Genomic DNA, 26,949 nt, shown 5'->3' with positions numbered 1-26,949 from the left:
GCACATGTTCAATCGCCTACAGAAACACCTGTATGGTACATTTCTCCAAATTGTTCCCCTCCTTTACCTGTGTGTGGATGGGTTATCTGGAAAAGAGGTGGTAAAGTCGAAGGCGAGCTCACCACCTTATAGCTCAGCTTTGTGGGGAAACAAGATATTTAGAGAGGACTCCCATTCCAGTCATTGGGTTGCATGGCCACACACAAACACACACACACACACTCGCATACACCATGCACACTCATGTGCACACACACACACACACACACACACACACACACACAGACACACACACACACACACAAACACATAATGTCAGCCATACCTCAAGGCAGGGGTCCCTTTAGTGCCAACCTGCATGTGTTTGGAAGAGTGGGAAAACCAGATTGCCTGGAATTAACGTGCAGAAATGGTAGGGAAAAGACATGCATATAGAGTTTGTTGTTGGTTGAAATGCAAGCGATTAATGTACACCATTAGTAAGTGAAACGTGTCCTCCAATTTTGGCAAAGCTTTCAAATAAGGCTCCATAAGAATAGGTGTAGGAAAACCATGCAGAAGGATATTATGAAGATACCTTTTTTTCAATGAAATGTAAAGCAAAGTGCGAAGGATGAATTGCGCATGATGATAAATTAATAGTTGGCATAACGGTGGCCATTTTCTCTGCCTCTGGCTAAGTCTCCATTTGGGACTGGTTTGCTTTTTAGAGCACACTGCAGTGAGTCACTACATAAACGGCCAGAAAAATAGCACAAGGGAGGGGGAACCCGAACATCCCACCACAGCAGGCTGAGTCATCTGGACCAAATTTCCATTTCCATTTCACCTCACAACGCCTTTCTGTTAGAAGGTCTTGGTAAAACTTGGGTGAAAGAGAAAACATCTTATGCAAAAAGGCAGCAATCTGTGAGCAAAGTGAGCAAAAGCACATCCGAATGTGGGTGGATGTGTATGGGTTTCATAGCGTAGGCTATAAACAACCCTCTTTGATCCTCACAGCTTTTTCAGGGTTTCAAAAGTGGGAAATTGGTTGAGGTTGTCTGATTTCAGCATGGACTATTGTTTGGTTTGTTACTTTGAGAGAGGGCATCGTCTGATAAAGGAAATGGACGTTTTCCGGCTTACCACAACTGCTATCAACAATAAAAAAATAAAAAGATTTTCCCTCCTGGATTTGCTTTTTAGGGCATTTTCTAACCTTTTTTTTTTATCTTCAAGGAATTATAGCCACCAAGCAGTAATTTCCAAAAAGTTATACCAAAGAAGACATGAGTATAAAGCCTCCAAGACCAAGTTATTGGTCTGAGGGTTTTATTGTGTTTATCTCAACTATTGCTTCCAACTCTTTTCCGTGCAAGCAAAGCAACACAGGCCGCCCAGATTGCAAAAGGAAAGACACATCCCACAGAATGCGAACTTGTGACTATCGTCAATTATGTTGAAACGGGCCACAAGCATTCCAACAATGAACTGTTATGTGGCTGGAAACAGGCTGGAGGACTTGAAAAAAAAAAAAAGCAGTTGGCCGAGGTGCCAAGCTCCAGTTTGTCCACGAACAAACACACTTAAAGGGGCAGCACACCATTTTACTTCCACTTAAAACCCAGAGCAGTGTGCAGGGCAACAAAGTGAACACATTTTTACCGGATAAGGGGTTATTAATCTTGGAATTCAAATCCTGCTACAGGATCCACCGACCGGTCCAGGCTTGTATGTAGCACCATCTCCCCTGGAAGGGAGGAGAAGGGGTTGTGAGGAGGGGCTGTGATAAAAGGAGGATAAAGGGTGTGGCAATATATAACACATCCCAACCTCCTTTTTTCCCTTACTTTCGACTGCGCTTGTCTTTCACCCCCTCACCCACTTGCCTTACTGCTCTAAGCGTGCCCCCGTGTCATCTCTGGTGAGTGCAATGAAAACAAGTTATGATGCTATGACTTTTTAGATTTGCCAAACAGGGGTGTGATTCCTGCCCGCTGGCATTTGCTGCATGTCCTCCCCTTTCTCCCATACCTTCCTATCTAACTCACTGTATCTTCATTGATATAAATCTTTAAAAACAAAAAGATTTACAACACAAATGATTTCTGAGTGTTTTCTTTTTCATTAAAACTTTCCTTTGTTTCAACCAGCATGTGTGATGATGTTTTTTGCTTGTGTATCACTACTACAGTGAACTTCCCTTTTACTTAAAATACTTTGAGTGAATTGCATCCTTCAGAAACGTTTTTTATTTTTATAATATAATTAGAATTATTATAATACAGAAGTATTATGGAAACGTGTTCTTGTGTATGTATAATATTTATTATATTATAATATCTGTTCTCCCGTTGAACAACGTAACTCTACGCAGCTCAAGGGTTGCTCCACAAAACTAACCCTGACAAAAGGTTCTCCTGCGGTACACCATCTTGAAGTTACCGTTGGGATTTCACCCATAAGTATTCCTTGGCCCTACCTGGTGAGGTGCTGTTGCTAAGGCAACAGTACCTCCCCAGCCTATGTCAGAAGGCAGTGTTACATCGGTGTTAGACTATAGTGACCTAACTAACTAGGATACTAACACCTGCAGGTCCCGTGGGGTGGTTGGTGGTTTATTTATATCCATCATAGGGGAAAAATCTAACGATAACACTGGCAATGGCAAAAACAAGATGAGTAATGTCCCTTGGAATGCTAGAAGCTGATTTGTTCACAGTGGCAATTTGGTTTTAGTTTAGATGAGATACGTATCTCAGTGGACACAAGATGATACATTCTGCAGCAAATATTCTGGAGTAAATGTGAAGGAAACCACAAGGTTTCTTAACCTCTGTCTCTCTCCCTTCTCTTTTCTCTCAACCAGCCACCATCATGTCTGCTCTAGAGAGTATCGGTTCTCTCATCGCTATCTTCGAAAAGTACGCTGGGGAAGATGGGGACAAACACACCCTGTCCAAGCCGGAGCTAAAAAAACTGATTCAAACTGAGCTGAAAGGTTTGATAAAGGTAGGTCACTCTTGTCTGCTTTGTACGAGTACCTCTTGGCGAAGTGGTTCTACATACGCGTGTTTGTGATGAAATGTGTTACATCCTGTATTGTTTCCTGATTCATCATGGAGGAATATGCTGTTCTCTATATGATGTTTTGATGCCAGTTTGCACTATTATCAAGAACTCTTTATACAAATACAACTTTCTGGCATAGTCCCACTGGGGCCACCAATATGAAAGAGTGTAGGCATGGTATTGTGAAACAGCATTTCTGTACGTGCATTTCCACATTTGCATTCAAATTTCTTAACCAACTGAACTCTTTAACCCATTGGATTGTGGCCCCTTTCTCATCCAGACATCCAACCCAGGTGTTGTAGAAAAAATAATGGAAGACCTGGACCATAACCAGGACAAATTGGTGGATTTCCAGGAGTACATGACCTTCATGGCTGCCATAACAATGGTTTGCCATGAGTTCTTTACAAAAGCGCAGTAGGGCACTACCGCCATCTTGTGGTCATAATGTGTTATTTGAATGCAGCTATTGATCCAACTTAAATCAGAGTAACTGTACTCTACCGCTTATAAAAATAAAAAATATTCAAATCCATCTCCTTGATTACTTTTGTTTACCCAAACGAATGTATGCTACTGTATAATTTTAACATACAACGCTTGAAACACTTTTGGATAGATACCAGCACATACATTTTGTAGTATCCACAACTTTGGCAACTGCATGCATTCAGAGACCACAGGGGTCAAACCTCATGTGGCCCGAAATAATAGGATTAATGCAATTCAAGCATAATTTCCAGTAAAAGGGTAAACCATTTTAGCGGAACAGGGAACTCATTGTATTTTAAATCGAGTGGATGATGCCGCCAACAAGTAGCCTGGAAATCCAGACCCACATCTAGGAAGCTGTAGTGTCTGGCAACGAGTAATGAAAACGGCCCAACTCGAGGGGCACGCAATTGGATAACACTACGACCAATCAGAAGAATACAAGGGGTGACGTATCCAGACAAGCGGAGCTAACCAATCCCCGTATCCGGTCGGTAAAACAGAAACGCTTTTGGCCCAACCATATCAGATACACCGATGTGATTGGTTAATGTTCTGAGCCAGGGGAATTGGGGAGTGAGTATATTGCTCGGTGCTCTCGCGAGAACTCTGGATTTCCAGGGTAGCTAACAAGCTGATTAACTCAGCATTAATAAACGTGTGTCGTTGCTGTATTGACTGTGTACACTTGACACTGACTGTTTTGTTGTCGGCCAATGTATTTCAGTCAATATATGACTGAAAATCTTAATTCATAAGAGCAAAATAAAAATAAATAAAAGTATGTGGCACTTCAGCCACACGAAATGGTCTATCCAGTTTTTATAACGCTTGTTTTTGTCTTGTTTTGGGGTTGCGTAGAGAGAGAGAGAGAGAGAGAGAGAGAGAGAGAGAGAGAGAGAGAGAGAGAGAGAGAGAGAGAGAGAGAGAGAGAGAGAGAGAGAGAGAGAGAGAGAGAGAGAGAGAGAGAGAGAGAGAGAGAATTATTTAAACTTTCGGTTAAATTACTAGAACCCCAAAATAAATTCTCGCGGGGAAAGTTCCCGCGATGCCTCAGGTTGCAGCGTTATGTCAGTGAGTGAACTGACTGCAGCTGGGTTGTGTCTCGTGATGCGACTGAGAGGGGAGGGGGGGGTTAACAACGGCGTCGGTCTGGAGGAGCTGAGACACACAGAGGGAGCGTGTGTTGTTTTGAAATTGCTAGAAGACACGGAGTGGAGGGGTGGTTAGGCCCTGTTTAAAAGATGGCGGATGTAGAAGGCGATGAAATCCAGTCGGCTCTCCCTCCAGCAACCCGTAACGGACCCGATGTTGGTACCGCGGGTCAGAATGTAACCACGCTGACGTCAGGTCCAAGGGTAGTGAGGATTGTCAAGTCGGAATCTGGCTATGGTTTCAATGTTCGTGGTCAAGTGAGCGAAGGAGGACAACTGCGAAGCATCAATGGGGAATTGTATGCTCCCCTACAGCATGTCAGCGCTGTTTTACCAGGGGGTGCAGCAGACCGGGCTGGGATATCGAAGGGTGACAGGATTCTTGAAGTGTAAGTGTCCATTAATCAATTCAGACTATGATCGCAGGCAGGTAGCTAATTGGCTAACGCTAGATGGGCATACACATCTAGGCTGATAGAGTAGCCTGAATTGTAGCGTTTTCCCGGTCGACCTCAACGCATTTCCGGTCTCTAACTTCCTATGAGCAATGTATGACCGTTAAGTCCCCTGAGAAAGAATAATAAGAACATTACTGTGATAACAATAACGATGACCCGCAGAATAAATACATTTGACAATTATGACAAAGCATTATCTGAAAGATTTGACTGAAACGGATATTCGCCTCTTGTCGCTGTACCTATGTATCTTAAGTCCCGCCCTGTGCCACTGTTGCCAGTATCGCTCATTTGAAGCATCCCGTTCCCAAGCATTCCATCGTAAGACGGAGATGCCTGGGAACCAAGATAATACAAAACTATCCCAACGTTTTACCACAAAATGTATAGTTGAACTACAGGGCAATACCATGGCGTTTGTGTTCCCAAAACCATTACTGTGTCAATTCGTTTTGGTGTCATTTTGAGAAGCAAGCGAATGTGCTTGCATAAGTTGAGGACGGACTGTGCATGTTGATTAGCTTTAGCTTCTTGCAGCTAGCCTGGCAGCTAATGTTTTGTTTAGCCCGACTGGCGCAGTCGCTTGTTAGAACTTTTAAATCCCGATTAAATTCATATTTGGCTTTGTTTTGCGATCTAATCTAAATTGACCAGACAGCCAAAGCTTGTGTCACGTCTTACTTTAAGCCATTATTGTTTATGTCCAGTTAACACGTTACGGTGTTTGTTACTATGTTAAAAAAACAAAAAAACACCCAATACATGTTAAGTGCTTTTCGAGCACTTAACATTTTCAAGATTGATAAAAAAGCAATGTGTTTTGTCTTAAGTCCCAATCAGGAGAATTAATGTCAGTAGATCAAATTGTCAGATCTTTAGTTTTATTTGTTATGTGTGGTGGATGCCCGACTCCCAAGATGTTCGTTTTTATCCCCCTACTCCATCCCCAAATATCAGTATGATTCGTATAAGAATCCTGTCCCTCTTGAATATGTTATGTGGCTGCGATCGGCTTGGTTGGCATCAAGCTGTTGATGAAGCAAATTTCAACCCAATTATGAGTACATTTCAGTGGAAAGCTGATTCTCACTGCCAGGGTAATGAAAATGGGCATACGAATGATTTATTAAGGAAAACTAGGAAATCATCTTCCTGGGATCAAATGACTGCTTGGGCCCTGCAATCGTGAGCTGCTTAAAGTTCACATCATCATCAAGGGAAGGCCATTGGACCTTCTAGATTATTATGAAGCTGTTAAGAATTGAACATGGTTGACACAATATACTGTACTGGCACAATGAATATCAGAGACAGGATATATGTGAATTTGAGAGATATTCAAGAGATATTTAATTCCTGTGATGGTGACACTATGGACATCACACCAGTGTAGAGTAGCAGAACGTTTTCTCATTTAAAAAGTTTAGTTGGGAGTGGCATCCCATTAATGTTTATTATGTGTGCATATAGGATGCCAAACATGACCTTTTTTTAGAGAAGAAGTGAAGAAGGAACAAGGAACACTGATTTGCTGATAAAGCGTTTTCTGCTGAGCTTCTTCATTCACGTGACCTGCTCCATAGTTTCCATGTGACACATTTACCACCCTGATCATCTCACAGAGACTTAAGACAAGAAACAAGAGAGTGTTAAAGTGCAGTCATCAGGTGTCGTCTTTCAAACGTGTCAGCAGGTTTGCTGCTGTCAATTTGTACAGCAAGGGCATTTGTAATCTTGTATAATCATTGATGAAACTGGATTCTGCTGACTCGTCATCGTTTGATGCATTAATCACTTATTGATTTGTCGTGGACTTTTACTGTTCTTGACGACGGGGAGACAATTGGAAACAACTTGAATGTGGAATGAAATTAACAAAATAATCATGATCGAATATTAAAATAACTTGTTGATAATAACGTGTTAAATGCAGTTGCAACAGTGAAGTAAGGTCGGGCGATCGTCTACAAGCTTGATGGGGACTGTTACAAGTATTTATTAGCATTTTAGTTTTACGTGAATTGGATGGATCTCTGAATGTAGAGCCACCAATGAGTTATTGTCAACACTCATTATATACAGTTTGGCACTAGCATTTTAAGTCGTTCGCAGCTGTACAGATGCCCAAACATTCTCACAAATGACAGGGGGTTGTGTTCACAAAACACCAGGTAAACGCGATAAACTGTAATATAAATACTGAAATAATTTAAATGGGTTGCAGGGCAAAAAAAAAAGAAAAATACAAAAATCAAACCATCCACCTTCCATGCCCCCGGCCTTTCTGTTTGCTTCTTGCGTCTTTCAACAGCAACAGCGTGAGTGTGGAGGGGGCCACGCACAAGCAGGTGGTGGACCTGATCCGGGCGGGGGAGAAGGAGCTGGTGCTGGCCGTGCTGTCGGTGCCGGCCCAGGAGGCGGAGGGGCTGGAGGCCGGCGACGAGGGCGCCATCAACCCCACCTATGACTACGGGGACAAGCAGGCGGTCCCCATCTCGGTGCCCAGCTACAAGCAGGTGGAGCAGCACGCCGAGAGGTTTGTGGTGAGTAACCTCCCGCCAGGCTGACCTGCCTGTTTTTTACTTTTTTCATGCACTGTGAAAACAATGTGGCCGGCGGCGCGCCTTTGAAATGACACTTTTATTATATGGCAAAATAAATGGACTAACTATTTTGTAAAAAAAAAAAGATGTATAAATTATTTTTTATTCGTTCTTCTCCTCTCCCTCTCTCCGTCCGTCCATCCACGCTGTCCGTCCACGCAGGTGTACAACGTGTTCATGTCCGGCAGGCAGCTGTGCTCCAAGCGCTACAGAGAGTTTGCCATCCTCCACCAGAACCTGAAGAGGGAGTTTGCCACCTACACCTTCCCCAAGCTGCCCGGGAAGTGGCCCTTCTCCCTCTCGGAGCAGCAGCTGGACGCACGGCGCCGGGGCCTGGAGGAGTACCTGGAGAGAGGTGTGTGTGTGTGTGTGTGTGTGTGTGTGTGTGTGTGTGTGTGTGTGTGTGTGTGTGTGTGTGTGTGTGTGTGTGTGTGTGTGTGTGTGTGTGTGTGTGTGTGTGTGTGTGTGTGTGTGTGTGTGTGTGTGAGAACCTGCTCTTCAAATCATAAATCTAGTAGCAGCTGCACATGATTTGCTGCTGGACGAACATACATCATCGTCATATGTTTTTTAATCAATGAAAAAACAACAGAGTTCAAGTGTTGTTGCTTAAAATCATTAGTCTGGTGTTTATTGTACACATGTGTGCTGGTGGTGTAAGCACTGGATATATGATCACAGGATACACACTGAATGACGTGTGTATCCAGCTTCCCTCATTCATTTTCAAACATAGATTTTGTAATGGTTTTCCCCTCCTCTCTTTTTCTTTTCTCTTTTTCTCTTTGTGTCTCTCGCACCAGTGTGTTCAGTGCGGGTGATCGGGGAGAGCGACATAATGCAAGAGTTCCTCTCTGAATCTGATGAGGTATGTGTGGATGTGGTTTTTATTACTATGTAGTAATAAAAGTAATAAAAATGAGTGTACCACCAATCTGACAGCCCCTTCTCCCTCTTATTAACCAAAAAGCAGTCTTTCACATTTTCAACTTGAACAATGTTTCTTTCTATTATTTTTTCTTAATGTGACTTTTCCATTTCATACCCTTGGGATTGTAACATAATTGATTGACTTGTTTGGGTGCAGAACTACAACGGCGTGTCAGACGTGGAGCTACGAATAGCGCTTCCAGACAAGACTACAATCTCTGTCCGAATACGCAAGAACAGCACCACAGACCAAGTCTACCAGGTAGAGACTCACTCACTCACTCACTCACTCTGACAAAGATTAGAATACATCACCTTGTACTAATCGTAGACATAATTGCTTGCAAATCCCAAGTGATGCAGGGATTGTGTGTTTGTGGTTTAATCTCTCTCTCCTCTCCTTTCAGACGTTAATGATGAAGGTCGGGATGGACAGTATCATGGCCAGCTACTTCGCCCTCTTTGAGGTCATCAACCAGTCGTTTGGTAAAATAACTATCTTTATCGGGGCTGGGCATGGGCTTATACTGCAGCCATAGCTTCAAAGAAGGTTACTGTGCACCTTTCGCAAAGTAATGATGTAAAGTTTGTTTTTTGTTTGCCTTCAAGTAGTATTGCTTCTATTTTCAGCATTGAAGATTGAGTGCAATGCATATTGTGTATATTGTTTCATGCTTGCAGGATAGTTCTGCTATAGGTGCACTGCTGCACTTTATCATTAAGGCTGTGATTGTGCCAGCAGATGCTGGCATAGTTTCGCTGCAGCAGCTTCGGTTACGGTCGAAAAATTATTGAAGGGCGATATATATACAGCTATACGTCAAATAAGCTCTCCCAAAAGCAAGATGTTATCAGGGCTACATCTGACCAATGAATGGGCTGATGCAACACAGGTAATTTAGTCCAATCGTATGGAAATCAAGGATGCTGCTGGAAGAGAATATGGCTGTATCCAGATGTAATGCAAAGATACATGACACTAGATACATAGGTTTAGCATCTAGCTGCTGGAAGTTTACCTAGATGCTACACCTACAGAAACTAGATGCTACACCTACAGTAGCTAGAGTCTAGACCTACAGTTGATGCAACCTCTATTGTAGCTTGATGCTACATCTACTGTAGCTCGATGCTACACAGATTGTAGGTAGATGCGACACCTACAGTAGTGTAATGTGACACCTACTGTTGCTAGATGTGACATCTGCCGTATAAGAAAGGAACATTGCTACGGCTCTTATTACAGTGTTGTTGCAGTCAGTTGGTGCAGACCATTTGCCAGCCTGCCAACTCGCTAACAAAGAGTTGAGTTTCTGGATGGCAGGTTTTCATAGCGAATGACCCTTCCTCCAATGGGTCCGCACCTCTCTGTTCTCCATTCTCCCCTTTTTTTATTTCCTGTTTTCTTATCACCCCTCTCCCTCTCGCTCGCTCGCTCTCTCGCTCTCTTTGGTCTGGCAGTGCGTAAGCTGGCCCCCAACGAGTTCCCCCACAAGCTGTATGTGCAGAACTACACGTCGGCAGTCCCGGGCACCTGCCTCGCGCTGCGCAAGTGGCTGTTCAGCACGGAGGAGGAGGAGCTGCTGCGGGACAACCTGCTGGCCCTGCACTACTGCTTCTACCAGGTCAGGATCCATATCATCAGGCTCTGGTGACCGTCCGTCATTACCTTTTCTATGTTGATAATCCATCATTACCAAGACTCTAGAGACCAACCGTCATTACCCTTACTATGTTGATCCATCATTACCGAGTCTCTAGTGACCATCCGCCATTACCTTACTATGTTGATAATTCATCATTACCAAGACTCTAGAGACCATCCGTCATTACCGTTACTATGTTGATAATCCATCATTACCGAGTCTCTAGTGACCATTCATCATTATCTTACTATGTTAATAATCCATCATTACCAAGACTCTTGAGACCATCCGTCATTACCATTACTATGTTGATTATCCATCATTACCAAGACTCTAGTGACCCACACGGAACACCTCTTTATGGGACGATGGGCCACTTGGCTAGACTGCTATCTAATATAAAATCGATTTTTGAGCTCGTCATTGGATGGAAATGGCTTTTATAATTCGTCCTAAGATGAAGGGCAACAATAGCTCACGTGTGAGATCATTGCACATGTGTTTTTCATTATGAGTTCCCCTTTGTGTAAACCATAGAATTGTGGGTTTGCTTTCTATTTCACATGGGATAGGACCTGTGGCCCTTTTTTCTTATCTTGTCCCCTGGTCTCCTTTGGGTGTGGATGCACACACACACACACAAAGCCTCCTCTTTGTTCTCTATCCAAATCCACACACAATGACCTCTGGCCAGTCTGTGTTGTGGGAAAGGTCAGACATCCGTCAAAGCCTAAAACCACACTGTTTAGTCATCAGCTTGTTATTTAAAAAAAATATATATTATGTTGTGAGAAATATACATTTTACATGACTCAATCAACCCGGGGATTTTTCAATCTGGAGTCAATACGGTCTGTGGAGAATAAGGCGCTGGAAGTCATATTTTGAACAAAAGCTGCAGTGAAAGAGTGATAATTTTGCAGCTTAAGGATATCAAGGTCCTCCTTTATCAAGGTCCTCCTCGTTTAATATACTCACTGTTACCCCAACGGCAGCTGTCTGTCCTTCTGTAGCCTGTACAATTGCCTGTACGCCGTTTCCCAGTAGGAAACGATGGCAGTGTTTGATCCCTCTGTGCCCTCTGTCCCCCTCCTCTCTCGGTCTCCAGGCGCTGGACGATGTGAAGAAGGGATTCATCAAGACGGAGGACAACTCCTACCAGCTGCAGAAGCTGGCAGAGCAGCGCAAAATGACGGCGGTGAGTCCCACAGGCCTGTCTTTGTTGGGTGGTCAGAGGGTGTGGGGCAGCATTGGCCTTCCCAACCCACTACCAGCACAAATAAACCGCCCAAACACAGACGACGGCACCGCCGGTACACAGGCAACTTAACCATACCAACTCAACCAACTAAACAACTCAACCAAACACAAACAAAGCATTTAGATCCCGGAGAGTGGCACATTCCATTTCAGAACCGAACGGGAATATGCCAAGTATTCATCAAACCTAATGTTGTGATGGGGGCATGCACGAGGCCAAGGCGCGGTAGTTAAACTCGGCCGTGTTGCGTTGCAGTACCTGAGCCTGCTGCGCTCCTGCGAGGGCTACAACGAGCTCCTCTTCCCCCACTGCGCCTGCGACTCCCGGAGGAAGGGCCACGTCATCACCGCCATCAGCATCCAGCACTTCAAGCTGCACGCCTGCACCGAGGACGGCACGCTGGAGGTGTGTGTGTGTGTGTGTGTGTGTGTGTGTGTGTGTGTGTGTGTGTGTGTGTGTGTGTGTGTGTGTGTGTGTGTGTGTGTGTGTGTGTGTGTGTGTGTGTGTGTGTGTGTGTGTGTGTGTGTGTGTGTGTGTGTGTGTGTGTGTGACATCCATCCATGCGTGGGTTCAACAGACTGCAGGGTCTGACTCACTCGGTGGTCTTCCTCTCCAGAACCAGGTGATAGCGTTCGAGTGGGCTGAGATGCAGCGGTGGGACACGGACGAAGAGGGCATGGCCTTCTGCTTCGAGTACGCCCGGGGGGAGAAGAAGCCGCGCTGGGTCAAGATCTTCACGCCCTACGTGAGTCACCGCCTGGGGTTCAAGGTGGACACAAGCGGCCTTGCGTGCCAGTATGTTTTTCAGTGTATTGACGCAAACTGGCGCCGAGGCAATTTCTACTGGCCCTTGAAGTAATTTATTTGACTTTTGACTTTGTTACTTTATTTTTTGCGCAATAATTACCTGGGTTTCAAAATATCCTATGGTATACAATGTAATATCTTCTATTCCGTTGTATATCCATTGTGCACCATTCCATAGCGCATGATAATGTCATCATCAATCACTTCCCCAAACAAAAGACGCTCAACTCAGGGTACATGCTTGCTCAGTGATGTTAAGCATGCGTCTCACATGATCGCGTGCATTTTTTTCCCCCTTGTTGTGTGTCACATGCCACTAAACTCCTTTTCAACCGCATGTAGAGACTAAAGGGTGTGGTTGTGTGTGTGTCACATGCAACAAAGCAGCCCTAATCTGTGGAATGGACGCTTGTTTCCTTTCACATGTCTCCGGTGGTTCATACTTAGTATCCGCTTGTTGTAAAAGTATTGTTTTATTCATGTATTCATTTACTTATTTGGTATTTTTCTCGCTCTATCTCTCTCTCCTATCTCTCTCTCTCCCTTTCACCCCCAATCCAGTTCAACTACATGCATGAGTGCTTTGAGCGAGTCTTCTGTGAGCTGAAGTGGAGGAAGCAGGTAGGAGCCACTCCTCTTTCCTCTCCCATTCTCAGAACTCCAACAATGCGCGGCTGAACTTGGCTCCCGCTCAGAATAGAAGCGTGACGAGCAGCTCTGCAAGGCCTACTTGGGAGACTCTTTTGTGTGTTCTGACGTATTTCTCATTGCGTGATGATCTGTCGTCAGGTGGAGGAGGAGGAGTCGGACAAGGACAACAAGAACTGCACTGACAGTGGTGAGATCACGCCGTCACGAGTATTTGAATCTTTATTTAAAAAGAACAATGTCACAACACCGTCAGCCCTGCGGAGCTCAACCGCTAACACAACGCACCATCTAGCTTCCGTTTGTCCTGTTGAAACGGTTCTTAATGTGTGTAATTAAGTCACCCGATCAGTCGGATAAAAGACCCTGTGGGGTTTGATAGGGGTGCATGATAATTATCGGGCCGATAACAGAACTTATTAAGTCATTACGTCATTCCGATAAGTCCGATATCATGACGAATAGCCCCAATAACATAGCCTATATAATTTCAGTGCTCCACTCCCACTAACGCTAAATGAAAGGTCTTATCGTAACCCTAAAAGTACACATCATACAATCAATTACAATATATAAGTTCACAGCTGCACACGTATATAGAAAATGTTTATTTTTATTATTATGTTACACCTTTCCTGCTGTCGGCTCCCAGACCGTAGTCGAGAGCATAGGGGAGACTTCGATGTTCTCTCGGGGGTAACACCCTTCCCTTTGACCGGCAGTGGGTCTGCCTATAGGTCAGAATACGGTCGGAATGAAGCGGCCGCCGATTATTGAAAGGCTGTGTACTTTATTCTTAGTTTCACTAACTTTACAGTACACGTTTGCACAGACACAACCAGACTCGTTCATTACTTCACTAAACTGACACACATTACTGCTCGCTCTCCTCGCTCGTCCACTCACACACCCATATACACACGCCATTCTCGCGCACACTTGACAACAGTTAGCTGAACATTATAGGGTCCCGGCCTTCCACTCCCTGTTTTCTCAGTTAAACACAGATATCAACTACATTTGTCCCAGTGTTTGTTAGATGTGAAATGAAGCAAAAAAAGGCGCTCTTTCTCCGGTAACGCAGCCGTTTGCGACGCCTTTCTTATTCGTCGTTTTTTCTATTTGTCTGTAACTCATGCTCCAATCTTTCATCAATCGATACGGATGTTGTGGATGCAACGGAATATGTGATGCATCGCTGCAGCAACATTTAAGTTGATCGCGATGAGTTCTGCCTATTCTGCCTCCGTTGCTGCGGTCAGACCAAAACACAGGGGGTGACAGGGGCTGTCGTGGACCCTACGTCATTTCCCGCCCCTTGCAAGCCCACCCCCCCCCCCCCCCCGTTGATTCTACTGATGTCTGAGCAACAATGTCATGATCTTAGGTAGGGGTGCAACGGATCAAAAAACTCACGGTTCGGATCGTTCCTCGGATCAGAGTCACGGATCGGATCATTTTTCGGATCAGCAAAAAAAAAAAAATAGACAAGACAAATAAACATAAGTTGTGTCTTTTTGTTTATTGTTATTATTGTTTGTGATAGCTTTAGCCCGGTCGGTTTGTGCAGGAAGGGGCTGTTTAAATGCCGCGGTGATAAGCGGTTGTTGAGCCGCTTTCGGTTTCACTCCTGTCAGTGAAACACCGGGGTGATGTCGTAACCGTCACGGTTTTATCCACTAACCTCTTTCCTTCATCATTAACTTTGACAGGGAAGCCAAAATGCTCCCAAACAGGGGATTTAAATGACGCGGGGTGTTCAAGCTCCTCCGTTCCTCCGCTCGCCATGACCACGCTGTGTGTGGACTGAACATGCGCACAATTATTTTTTTCTATAAATCAATCCGCGGATCATGTGTGTGCCGAACCGAAATAATTGATCCGAACGGATCACGGATCAATGATGATCCGTTGCACCACTAATCTTAGGTCATGATCATATATATTTATATGTGTGTGTGTTATCGGTTATCGGAATCAGTATCGGCCTTTAGGAGCTGAAAGTTATCGGTTATCGGTATCGGTTAAAAAAAAAAGTTATCGTGCATCCCTAGGGTTTGACTGACATTGGAACAAAACACACACACAGTGAGTCTAAAATTGCCTTTTAGTGTACCGATTCATCGGACGAATTGACAACCATCCTCATGGTTGGCTCACTGTCAGTGAAACATCTGCTTGTGAAAATATTTAGTCAAATGTTTGACTGGATTTGAAATCCCTTTTCTCTGCCCATCACACAACAGTTAATTGTTTCCAAAGGGTAGCAAGGAAGGACCTTGAGGGGAATGCCATATTGGCATACAAACGCAGCCGCTGCATGCAGGAGACTGCATGCTTTGCTACAGTATCCAACCACACACCCTGTTAGAACGTTGTAAGAGTAAGCGTAGTGCTGTGGAGCTACTTCCCTCTTACAAATGACCCGTGAGACCTGGCCATGGAGGATGGTATGTTAATAATATCACAATGAAGAGTGATGTAGAATGTACTACTGATATCACTTCCTCTCTCTTCGTACTGTAATGCCTATGACTATAGTTATGTAATATCTCAGGCATATCAACCTGCTGCAGCAGAGACGGTCTATAGGCTGTGTTTAAGTACAGCAGCGGCCCATGGAAAGCACAGGGCTTCTGCGAGAATGTTTCATCATGACATTCATAGAGTAAATTGACATCATATTGTTGTATGTATCCTAATACGTATTTATATATGTCTCAAATGCATGCCAAATAATCCTGCTGATACGGGTACAAATGAAAGTGTAATGTACTCAGTAAACGTATTGGTTAGCAGTCCCATCAAACTATAGAGAAAATATATAACACAATTGTTGAAATGAAGATGAACACAGGGCATTATTTAAAGGAAACATTCATAAGGTTTTCAAGTTAACCCGAGTAGTTCCATACTGGGAGAGGTTTCTGGTCACCGTCCACAATTTGATTAGATTTGTATATTTATTTCCCCCAGCATTGCAGTACTTCGGACCGTCTGCTGTTGCTAGGTTACATAAGGCACATGACATGAGTGATTGGGCGGATGATCATGGCTCCCTTCCAACTCTCTCTCTCTCTGGTTCTCTCGCTCACCGTCTCTCTCCCTCCCTCCCTTTCCACAGAGTATCTGCCTCCCCTCAAGACGCAGCAGAAGGGATGGCGCCACCTAGGGGGTGAGATCGCCACCTCCTAAAAAACAAAACCAACAACCTAAGAAAAGAAAACGACAAACCCCTTAACTTGATCGCCATGGGAACTAGAACCTCTCCATTCAAGCCATTACTGCTGTCACGAACCCCCCCTCCCCTTCCCCTCCTCATCTGCATCGTCAGACACACAGGACGTCACGCAGGGTTTTCGCAGAGACGGCAAATGAATGAAAAACCACCAGAAGGGGTACCGAGAGGACACCTTTGAATGATCTATTTCTGCGGGAGGGGTCTTACTCACACCAAGCCCACAGTCGTGAAGCGGGCATGCAAGCAGGAAAAGAAGGAAGCCCAGACAAAGGGGGCAGAAGGGGAATAACACTGGCATTGTCATTTTGAAAAATCTATGACTCTCCACCCCCCCCCCCCCCCCCCCCCGCCCCATATCTTCTCCACTGTTTTCATTTATGCATCAAAAAACATGATGGGACGGACGAGAATTATGCAAGCAGCACACAGTTCCCCTACTTTACACTTCGGAGAGACGCGTCGAAGGCAGTCCAAGCTGGTCTCTGCAGAGGAACGCGTCGCCCCCAGGCTGACGGGTCCCGGTTCCTTTAGGAACACGTCAACAACGGTCGCTTCGTCAGAAAACCGTTTTTTATTTATTTTTTTCGATTTTAAATCACACAAAATAATGAATGAATAAAGAATTGAATGGAACGGAAGGTAACCGGAAACTGAGCAGTAAAAAGGTGGCTGCTTTGGCTCCTACGGCCCGCCCTACCCACCCATCCACCACGTCTGTCTCCCCGTCGGACCCGTTGGGTGTCTGTCTGCGGTCTACTGGTGTACACACAATGTAGAAGCATATACATATGTTCAAGTTTGAATCACCATCGCCAGTTAAGTGTATTACTTTTCATTTATTGGTGCGGTTACCTCAACGCGCCAGCAGAGGGCAGTGTGTGAAGGCAAACGGTTTCTCTGTAGTCGCCGGGTGTCAACAGTGAGGTCATTTTCCCCCATGCCATTACCGTCAAACCCCAATCCCCCCCCCCCCCCCTCCTCAGTAGTACCGCTCCACCGGAGCCTTCGTCTTCTCTCCCAACTATTTCAGAGGAGGAGGGTGGACGTGAGAGCTGGGAAAAGGCCAACACACTGAGATTGAGGCTTGACAGCAGATGGCTGTGGTGGTCCTCACCTCACAGGTTGCAGTATTAGGTGTGTGCGTGTGTTTCCGCGTGTCTCCAGGGGGAGGCCAAGAGGGATTCTTGTTTTTCCTTGAGTCAACGCACGTTGTTTTTTAGTGTTTGTTCGTTTTGTTTGAATGTATATACATTGTAAGTGTATTTCGATAATTTTGAAAGATGACATACATTTCGTCTTTATATTAATTTGGACATGCTCGCTCTCTCCCGTAGCTCCGTAGAGCGCTGTGTCTTGTCCGCGTTGAGAGTATTAATAGTTGTGGGGGGACGGATGGATGTAGTGTCTTTTTAATATATTAAGTGTTCTATTTAATTCCATAGTGCTTTATTTATCCAACGTGGCGCAGTCGTAATCAAACACGGGAAACAACAACTCGCACTTAGTCTCCGAAAATAACGAATGAAACAATTCCGGTTCACCTCGTCTTGGTTTGCGTCTTTTTGTTTTTGTTTTGAATGTCAAATTTCAGATTAAGTTAATCAACACGTTATGGTAAACATATACAATCTATTAAAAAAATAAATATGGTATAATTTTGTATTTAAATTGTTTTATTTTCTTAATGTTCTATATATATGTGTAGCCTACTTTGTTTATTTCATTTCCTTTTATTTCTGTACCAGCACGTGTGTGTGTGTGTGTGTGTGTGTGTGTGTGTGTGTGTGTGTGTGTGTGTGTGTGTGTGTGTGTGTGTGTGTGTGTGTGTGTGTGTGTGTGTGTGTGTGTGTGTGTGTCGTGTGTACGTACCTCTCCTTCATACTTCTGTCTTTGGCCTCTGCCTCGGCCTCGGCCTCTGCCAAGGCAGCATTTTCTCCAATGCCTGTGCATCTCCCTCTCTTCCCTCCATTCTGGAACCCAGGATCTTTAGGGGGAGTGGGGCTGGGAGGGGCAATACAAACTATGTCAAAGTCTCCTGTTGGCTGTTTGTCACGTCGCATGCCAGGAGTGGCCTCCACCTCGCTGAGATTAAGCTCGCTCTCGCTGACGGCCAGAGGATGAATGAAGGAGTCTGCGTAAAGAAAGCTGTCTGTTGAGATTATGCATCTCGGGTCGCTTTTTCTTTTTTTTCCCGCTTTCGTTGTCGGTCCAATACACGTCCATGCGGCTCTTGTTGTCATCTCTTGGCACCATCCTCTGCCATCCACATCAAAGCCTCCCTTTTTTTTTTTTTTTTCTCTGCAACATTTGTTTGCGCACAGAATGTCGCAGCGTGTGCTCGTGCAGACGGTGATGATCACACGGTTCCGTCGCCAATCGTTTAGGGGATTTCCTTTTTGGGGGTGTTATTGTCCTAGTAACGGGGGCACCAAAACGAGAAGGGCCAACACCGTCGGCACACGCGTCCCCGTGGCATCACCCCTGTGTTGTGCTTCGTTGCCACCGACGCACAACACTCAACCCCTTGACTGCGACACTGCGGGCTCCGCGGTGGGTGAATACATTCTCAATGATGTTTGAGAATGTATTTATTTTTAGAAATAAATACCCCTCTAACCCCCCCCCCCCCCCCCCCCCCGTGTGTTTAGGTTAGCATGTGTTGACCTTGCAAACGCACACTGTTTCGCTTCAAGGGCATTCGAGCAACAGGCTTCTAACACGGAGCACGGAGCCAGATGGGGCTTTTCCAGGGGTTCGCCTCGCTATTATTCATTTGCGTCTCAGCAGCACACAAGGCTTTGTCCATGGCAAGTAGGCAGCGACATTAGTTAACACAACTGAAGAAAAAAAAAGCTGTATGTCTTTGTGTTTAGCATAACTTGTAAATTATTGTTAAAGATTTGAATATATTCTTTGGGTAAAAATGCACTCCTGTTTCTCTGTCTCAAAATGTTAATTTATTTCAGAGTTTTAGGGATAGGCAGAAATCCTAGTGTAGTTTGTTTGGGGAGGAGGGGATCCGTCAATCATCCGTGTGTGTGTGTGTGTGTGGGGAAGGTGGTTGTTGGGTCGGTGACATGGAGACTAGGTATGTGAGAGGAAAATCAAGTGTCATATATATAGTCAACGGTCTAAAGACGTGAATTAACAGCTGATGCAGAAACAGAGAGTTTTATATCGGAAAAAAAAATGAAATGAAGGTTTACTAACCAATCTATGGAAAAGAAGAAGAAATTGTCTAAAAAAATGTCATGTAGAGTAATAAATTGTAACATTATTTTAAATAAAGTTATATATTGAAGAAGAAAATCTTTGCAAAGTTCTTTCACACACACACACACACACACACACACACACACGTGAATCCTATTTCAACATTGCCAATTACGGTTGGTTTTCAATGGCTTGTTAACCCTCTGTCATATTGATGAGGCCCACAGATGGGGCCCATCAATGTATGGATCCATCTTCTGCTCTCTGAAAAGCTCACTGTTTGGATGGTTCTTTAATGCTACTGCTAATCTCAGGATAGCGGAAAAGGCAGCTGAACAAAATACTCTTGAATGATTAAGAGAGCCCGTTTGATAGGAGATTTGGGTCAAGTGTTCAATGGAATGGTCAATGAAATCATTTAACCCTTACTTCCCCTCTACTGCTGAAGGGGCTCAAAAATATACATTTCTATTTTCTATCTTTTCAGTGTCATTTGTGGACATGCAGTGTGTTCATCATGCAGAGGAGGAACGATTATTTCATACAAAAGGAGGACTGATATCTACAACTTCGCAAGAGCAACAATGGCCTTCCACATTAATTGATTTGTTTATGTATAAGGCCTTTGTATTGATTGTGAGGGACAGTGAAGTGAAGGCCAATATGAATCAAATGGGACCGCAGGGGCAGCTAAGGTGCTTCTAGAGAAGACTTTCCTTCATAGGCCTACCATTAAAATGTCTAATTTGTAATTTCTTGTGAATATTTTGAGATATTTGGGGACAGAACTGAGTATGAAGCTGTACAGCGAGGGAGATTAAATATTAATTGCATGAGATTGCCCTGTGAATCATTACTTGGCCTATGTATGGATTCTCTAGCCAAGCCAATTAGTCCACTAAACTATTCCCGTCAGATATTTACTGGGGCAGGATACCGTTGCATGGCATTGGGAAAAAACAACATCCTCCAGTTTCTATATCCCCCTTTTGACACATTGATTTTATGACTTATTAAAAAATGACACCTTCACGCATGTCCCATGGCAGGAAACAAACAATGTATTAATGCGATGCAGAAAAATGGGGGGAATGACATTCAGCTTGCCGGATGGGCACGTGCTGGAAATATCTCTCTCTTTTATCGACCCGCAGACAACATCCCCGCATTGCCACCCCCCTTTACACTTTGAAGATGTTTGAAGATGTATCTAGTGTTTTTCTAATTGCTAAGTATTTAGTGCGATAGTCCTCCCCCTCATGCATGCGTTTATCGGTAATCTCCTACTAAACACATTCATAGACTGAGGATTTGGTTGGTCGGTGGACGCAAGCCAACCACACCATCTTGGAAACACGGAGCACCTTAATGCAGCCTGTGGAACCGCGCCCACTGGACTGTTTGTGTGTTGGCAGCACCGTAGTTGGAACGAGAAGATCTACTCTTCTTATTGGACTGAAGCTTTTTTTCTTGGTAAGCAGTTTGAGTGGAGAGTGGAGCCCAAATTATTATAATTATAATCAGGAGTTGACCGCAGCTGTCAGGGGTTGATCAAAGATACTATTTCCAACCCCTGTAGATTTTTGTGAGGTACTGAATCATATTTATGAATTAGAGCAATATTAAGAAACAGTTTACAGATTAAATGCTAATTACCTTCTTCGTTACCAACATTCATCTACTTATTCCTTCGGCTCATACATTTTTTATGCAAGCAGCATTTGTTTTTCACCATCAAGGCAACAAGATAAAATAAATATTTCAAAGGTTTTTCAAATGGATTTCTCTCTTCAGTCATCAACACTTTTCTTTACTTAGTGATTTACTTTAATGAATTGAGTCAGGTATCATATCGTGTAATAAATAAACTTGGGAAGTCTCCTGATTTCAATAATATATTTTGTGCCAAGGACAGGGTTGTCTCTACATACACTGTATTGATATTCAATAAGGTTATCATGATGTTAATATGGGGAAGCAAATGGCGGTGATAGTATTAGATCATTATTATTATGTATTGATTGAACACAACATCATTAACAGCTTACATGTTTGTTTTTTTATCCAACATTGCAGCCTGTTGCGTAATCCAATGGGCATTAACTCATTAACATGACTCTTGTGACGCTAATCAGGGATTCCTTCAATGTTTTGCTGTTCTAATATAGTGTGGTGAATATCTCTAATACGATGAGTTCAGATACACACAGTTACAACAGTGCTTTAATACTAGGGGCACATCTACATATACACGTAATGAACCTAATGCGGTTATGGAGGTAAAAAATCACAGCTTTTAGATCTACAGTATAAAGACGAGGTTGTAAGGCGAGGCATGAGTTAATGTGGTGAAAAAGCATATTCCTGTTCCACCAGGAGGAGAGCATAAATAAGGGGAGTCACTGAAGTCTCCATAAAACCTCTGGCTCGGCTTCGTCCGCAAACCCAGAGTTTGGGCGTCAGCCCAAATAAAAAGAACCTTCAGAGGCCGACCCCATTGGCCGAATTCAGCCGAATTCAGAAGCAGAGTGCTCTGTGGGGCCACGGCTCCAGCCCCAACCCACCCCCTGGCCCTGATTTATGAGGTTTGGGGTGTAGCACCCGGACCCAACGCCTCCCGGCCACTTAACCCAGCAACCTCAGTGAGGCGGGGAGTGAATGACCGGCGTGGTGATGCACGCCACTTGGCGGGCTTAATCAAGCCTGACGAAGACTAACCCCACCCCCACCCCCACCCCCCAACGCCAGCCAAGGTAGACTCGTTTACAGGGATGGACATCTATCATCCTCAATCCCAATCTCTTTCTCTCTCTGTCTTGCTTCCTCTCTCTCTCTCTCTCTCTCTCTCTCTCTCTCTCTCTCTCTCTGTCTCACACACACACACACACACACACGCGCACTACCCCCCTCTGCTTCTCATCAGCTGAATCGACCAGGGCTCCCAGGCTCTGAGCCGCTGGTAATTAAAAGGCATTGATCGTCTGCGGCTGCAGCAGCTCAGAAGTGTATGACAGTCAGTACGTTTACATGCACAGCTTAATCCGATTAAAGCCATAGTTTGACTATGCTCCGTAATTGGACAACTGCAATTGTCCTGGTATACATGGCGGTGAGTAAATCGATTCATTGCCCGAAGCATGTCATTCTCCGGTACGATAGGTGGCGCTGTACCCATTTCAACTAGTGGTAATAGAGCCACCGGCTGCCTCTTTACGTCACCAGCAACAACAAACTCAGGCGGCATTCGAGAAAGATGTTTTCAGTAGGCGGACTCCTCCACTGGCAGAGCAGCCGGAGGAGTCCGCATACGATCGAGAGGTCGGAACAATGGAGCGTCTGAGAAATTATATGAACCCGAAGTGAACTGACAGCTGTCTACTGAAACATTGCTTTCTCCTCCATGTTTGTTTCAATCTGGACTTCAGCGAGTCAAAGCCAAAGTTAATTTCCCCCAATTCCTTTTTTCCCCCATGGGCGAGATAAACCCCACGAGTCTTTACTTGTTGTACCCGAGAGTCTGAGAACCCGACGCAGTCTGTAAGATTCATAATATCAGAGAATACCCCCGTCAGTTTCGGCCGTGGCGCAATTAATGAATAAAGATCGTAGTTATTTTACAACCTTGTTGATGAGAAACATTTAGAAAAACATGTACTTTTAATTCAGCCTTGGGTGAAATCGAAGCGTAGTGTGTATGCATGTTGATGATGATACACTCCTTATAGGAGGTAACTACATTGGCACGACACCGGCTTCCTCCATCTTCTGCGCCAGCTTTTAAAATAAATTGCCTATCCAAAGTGAATTGACAGCTGTCTACTGATAACATCTTTCTCCCGCCGGAGCAGCCCGTCCGTATATGGCATTCCCCGCCGCAGCACAATGAATGAATAAAGATCGTAAACACGTCGGGAGAAAAAAACATTTATTTTATATTATTTATTTTACTAAAGTAGTAAAGTTACTACTTTACCACTTCGTTAATGACCCACAAAAAACATGTACTTTTAATTCAGTCTTGGGTAAAATCGAAACGTAGTGTCTGTGTGCTTCCACCTTTAATGAATACATGCGCACTCCCGCGGCCGGGACACAAAATTTTTAATCCTACTATGCCACGCCAATATCCCGAAAAGACACGCCCACCTCTATTTCTGATTGGTCCGTCATATGTGCTTTTTCTGGCTTGATATTAGCTGCTATGGTTAAGGTTAGGTTTAGGGGTTAGGGTTATGGTTAGGTTTAGGGATTAGGTTTAGGGGTTATTATTAGAGTCATGGTTAGGGTTAGGGCTCTTTTGTGACACTCTCGAATGCTCACAGCGAGGGTACCGTAGCGTCCCGTTGAGTTGAGCATGCAACCCGGCCAATCACAGACAGAGTAGGGCGGGTCTTGGCGTGGCCATAGTAAGAAAAAAAATATTGCATTTGGCACACAATTCTTATAGGGGGTAACTACATTCACCGGCTTCCTCCATCTTCTGCGCCAACTTTTTAAATAAATCGCAGTTTTTTGTTTTCCGACAGCGACAACAACACGATTATCGTCTCCTTCTACTTCCGGCTCACGACCCCGGGAAAAGATCTCGAGCATGCGCAGAAAGCAATTCAACGCATAATCCAATCCCATTCCGTACATGCACGCTTAACTCGAATATTAATCTAATTATCTAGGGGTCTTAATTTGACTATGAGAAACCCAATTCGATTTGATTTTAGCTCGACTAAGGTGTATACATGCATCTTAGTAATCCAATCATAGTTGGACTAACCCAATAATTTGACTTTCTTGAGTGTCATGTAAACGCACTGCGTATGTGTGTGTGTGTGTGTGTATGTGTGTGTGTGTGTTTAAGCCTGCCACATACCTAGCCATACCCTGGGGATTTTTTCAAAGTTGGAAACGTATGCACGAGCTGTGGTTATTCATTCAGTAACAATCGTTCGAAATTGTAGTTTGTTTGATCTATAATCTGTAAATTCCTTAACTTGAGCCATATCCTACTCCAACCCAGTGGCGTAAATATCGACAGTGCAACCGGTGCAGCTGTCCGGGGCCCAGACGCCGTCAGGGGCCCATGGAGGAAGAAAAAATAAAAATAAAAATAAATAATGTTTTTGTGAATGAGTCAAAAACTCCCCCCCCCCATCAACAATCCGTCCGATTGCAACTCCGCTACGGCATCACCCCCCCCCCCCCCCCCCCCCCGTCAACAATCTTGTCCGATTGCACCGGGGCCATCACCATGATGTTACGCCACTGTTCCAACCTAACCCTCAAGAAATGGGGTTCACGATTATTGGTGTCACTTTGGGAAATAGCATGCGTAACGCATGTCATTGTGTATTTTGGTGTATTCTAGCCATGTGATTGGCTTGGGTATTCTAGCCATGTGATTGGCTTGGGTATTCTAGCCATAAACAATGGTTGATCATTTGGGAGTCATTTATAGTTGTAGTTATTTTATCCCTGCTTTAATGTTTTGTTAGAAGTTCTTTATCAATGCTTTGAGATGTTTTTCTGTTAATGCTCTCTCAAAGCTAATCATTTTGTCCATAGTGCAGATGGAGGAGTTTAACTCCATCTTCCACCTGGACCAGTGTCACAGCACCCTGCTGCTGCACATCAAGAAGAACCTCCAGGGGGTGAGGGAGACCTCAAGTGGGAGAGGGAAAGGGGGAGGCAGTGAGTGAGAGGGAGAGCGAGGGAAAGAGAGAGAATATTGAAACAGGGTGGAAAAATGTAGCATGGAAGTATCGTCCATCAAGGCATGATACCCCCCTTGACTTGATCAAGGTTAACTCCATACATACAAACAATTTCCCGTACTGCTGTAATCTATCAGGCATCACTGACGGATCCTATTGTGTTGTTTAATATGTTGTGCTTGTCATATTCACCACTCCTGCTGTCTGCTGTTAGAGTTGATTGTCCCCTCCAGGAGCCTCTATAGGACCCAGGGGCCCTCTGTATTGAGGTCCCCTCCAAGAGCCTCTATAGGACCCAGGGGCCTCTGTATCGAGGGACAAGGTAATGGCTCAGAGGTGCATCAGATGTTGGTATTGGGAGAAAGAATTGCACAAAATATAGTTCTATAATTCATTTTGTTTGTATTCTGTTTGTTCTTTTCTCCTTGTTTAGTATTTTAGAGGACTTTTATTTACACTATGTTGTATAGAAGATTGTTTAAAATCATTTATACATGTGTTTGATATTTTTAGTGGTAAAGGGAAATCATACTATTATTATTGCAGCTCTAGTCATTCGTTCAGCTCTAGTCAAACCTCATGCTCATATACACTTTTCTTCCGTATCATTCACAAATGGGACGACTCGTTATGTGCAATGATAATTATGTGTGGACTGTGAAATGTGTCACATGGATGCTTTTGTTTTCTATATATCCCAAATAAGTGCAATTAGCACTGAGCCGGCATCGGAGCAGGTGTCTGCAAAGGGCTGGGAGCTGCTTCCAGCAATCTGCTCTGAAAAACAGTTTGAAACAGAATACCAGTGGACACGGTGCTACATCCAGAGTAATGGTCTCATAAACGACATGAAACAAATCACAGTCTGCCTCCTCCAGTAGTAACGCTGGACTAAGGGTTTACAACGTCCACCAATAATGGACTCGGTGGCTGGCCACGGTCTGGAATGTAATCGCAGTGCACTGCTTCCATGGCGGGGCCACTATCCCACAGTTCTGTCAGAGAAGAACCGCAAATGAATTTTTGTTCGTAAAGTCATAGTTTTGTCTATAAAGCCAATGGAGGGTAAATACGGGAAAGGGTCAAACTTCCAGGGTCACAAACTCACTTTTGTCAAATATTGTAGCGTTTGAGACTATATGGCTGCATTCCAATTGTCTGCCTATCACAATTGTGATTGGTCAGAGAAGGTATGCGACATAAGCCTCTGGGCTGTGGTTCTTTCGGGCCCCTATTAAGCCTTCTCCAGGCCGGTCAAGGGTGACAAGCAGTGGATGAAATCCATTGTATATCTGACCAATCCACCGCCACTAAAGTCAGAGGCACTTCCAGAGTCTTTCCCCCCGATAACCCTGTTGACTGACGTCAAGCACAGGGGAGCCCCTGCAGTAGAGCGTGTGTGTGTGTGTGTGTGTGTGTGTGTGTGTGTGTGTGTGTGTGTGTGTGTGTGTGTGTGTCCGTGTGTTTTGTTTGCAGAGGTGGGCGAGTCTACCAACAGCCACACTTACTTACAACCAATTATGCAAAAAACACACATTATATGACCATACATAATTGGTTGTAAACAAAAATCTTATGACAGTACTACCTTCTAGATGCTCATATGAACTAATCATCCTGGAGAATATGAGTCAGCTTAGCTCTATATGAGTTAGAGCTAAGGTTTGTCTTTACCGGGGGAGTTAAGCTCAAAATGTATGTGGTCAGTAGAGCAGCTCTACTTTATTCAGC

The 26,949-nt window shown here is 44.3% G+C and overlaps 2 protein-coding genes across 2 annotated transcripts; both read left to right on the top strand.

Moving 5' to 3' along the window:
• The first annotated feature begins 1,790 nt into the window (after window positions 1-1,790).
• LOC311365594 (protein S100-A1-like) lies at window positions 1,791-3,592 on the top strand. Its single transcript, XM_084485173.1, has 3 exons — window positions 1,791-1,906; window positions 2,852-2,994; window positions 3,338-3,592. Exons 2-3 carry the CDS (start codon window positions 2,860-2,862, stop codon window positions 3,476-3,478), a joined length of 276 nt encoding a protein of 91 aa, XP_084341299.1. The 5' UTR covers window positions 1,791-1,906; window positions 2,852-2,859; the 3' UTR covers window positions 3,479-3,592.
• Window positions 3,593-4,678: 1,086 nt separating this feature from the next.
• snx27a (sorting nexin 27a) lies at window positions 4,679-19,474 on the top strand. Its single transcript, XM_084484694.1, has 13 exons — window positions 4,679-5,092; window positions 7,473-7,704; window positions 7,927-8,119; window positions 8,568-8,632; window positions 8,852-8,956; window positions 9,102-9,180; window positions 10,156-10,319; window positions 11,449-11,538; window positions 11,857-12,006; window positions 12,218-12,346; window positions 12,970-13,029; window positions 13,198-13,246; window positions 16,181-19,474. Exons 1-13 carry the CDS (start codon window positions 4,794-4,796, stop codon window positions 16,249-16,251), a joined length of 1,686 nt encoding a protein of 561 aa, XP_084340820.1. The 5' UTR covers window positions 4,679-4,793; the 3' UTR covers window positions 16,252-19,474.
• The last annotated feature ends 7,475 nt before the right edge of the window (window positions 19,475-26,949 follow it).

Source organism: Micromesistius poutassou, assembly GCF_964030765.1.
Source record: "Micromesistius poutassou genome assembly, chromosome: 20".
NCBI lineage: Eukaryota > Metazoa > Chordata > Actinopteri > Gadiformes > Gadidae > Micromesistius > Micromesistius poutassou.
This window is presented reverse-complemented; position numbering and strand designations above follow the sequence as displayed.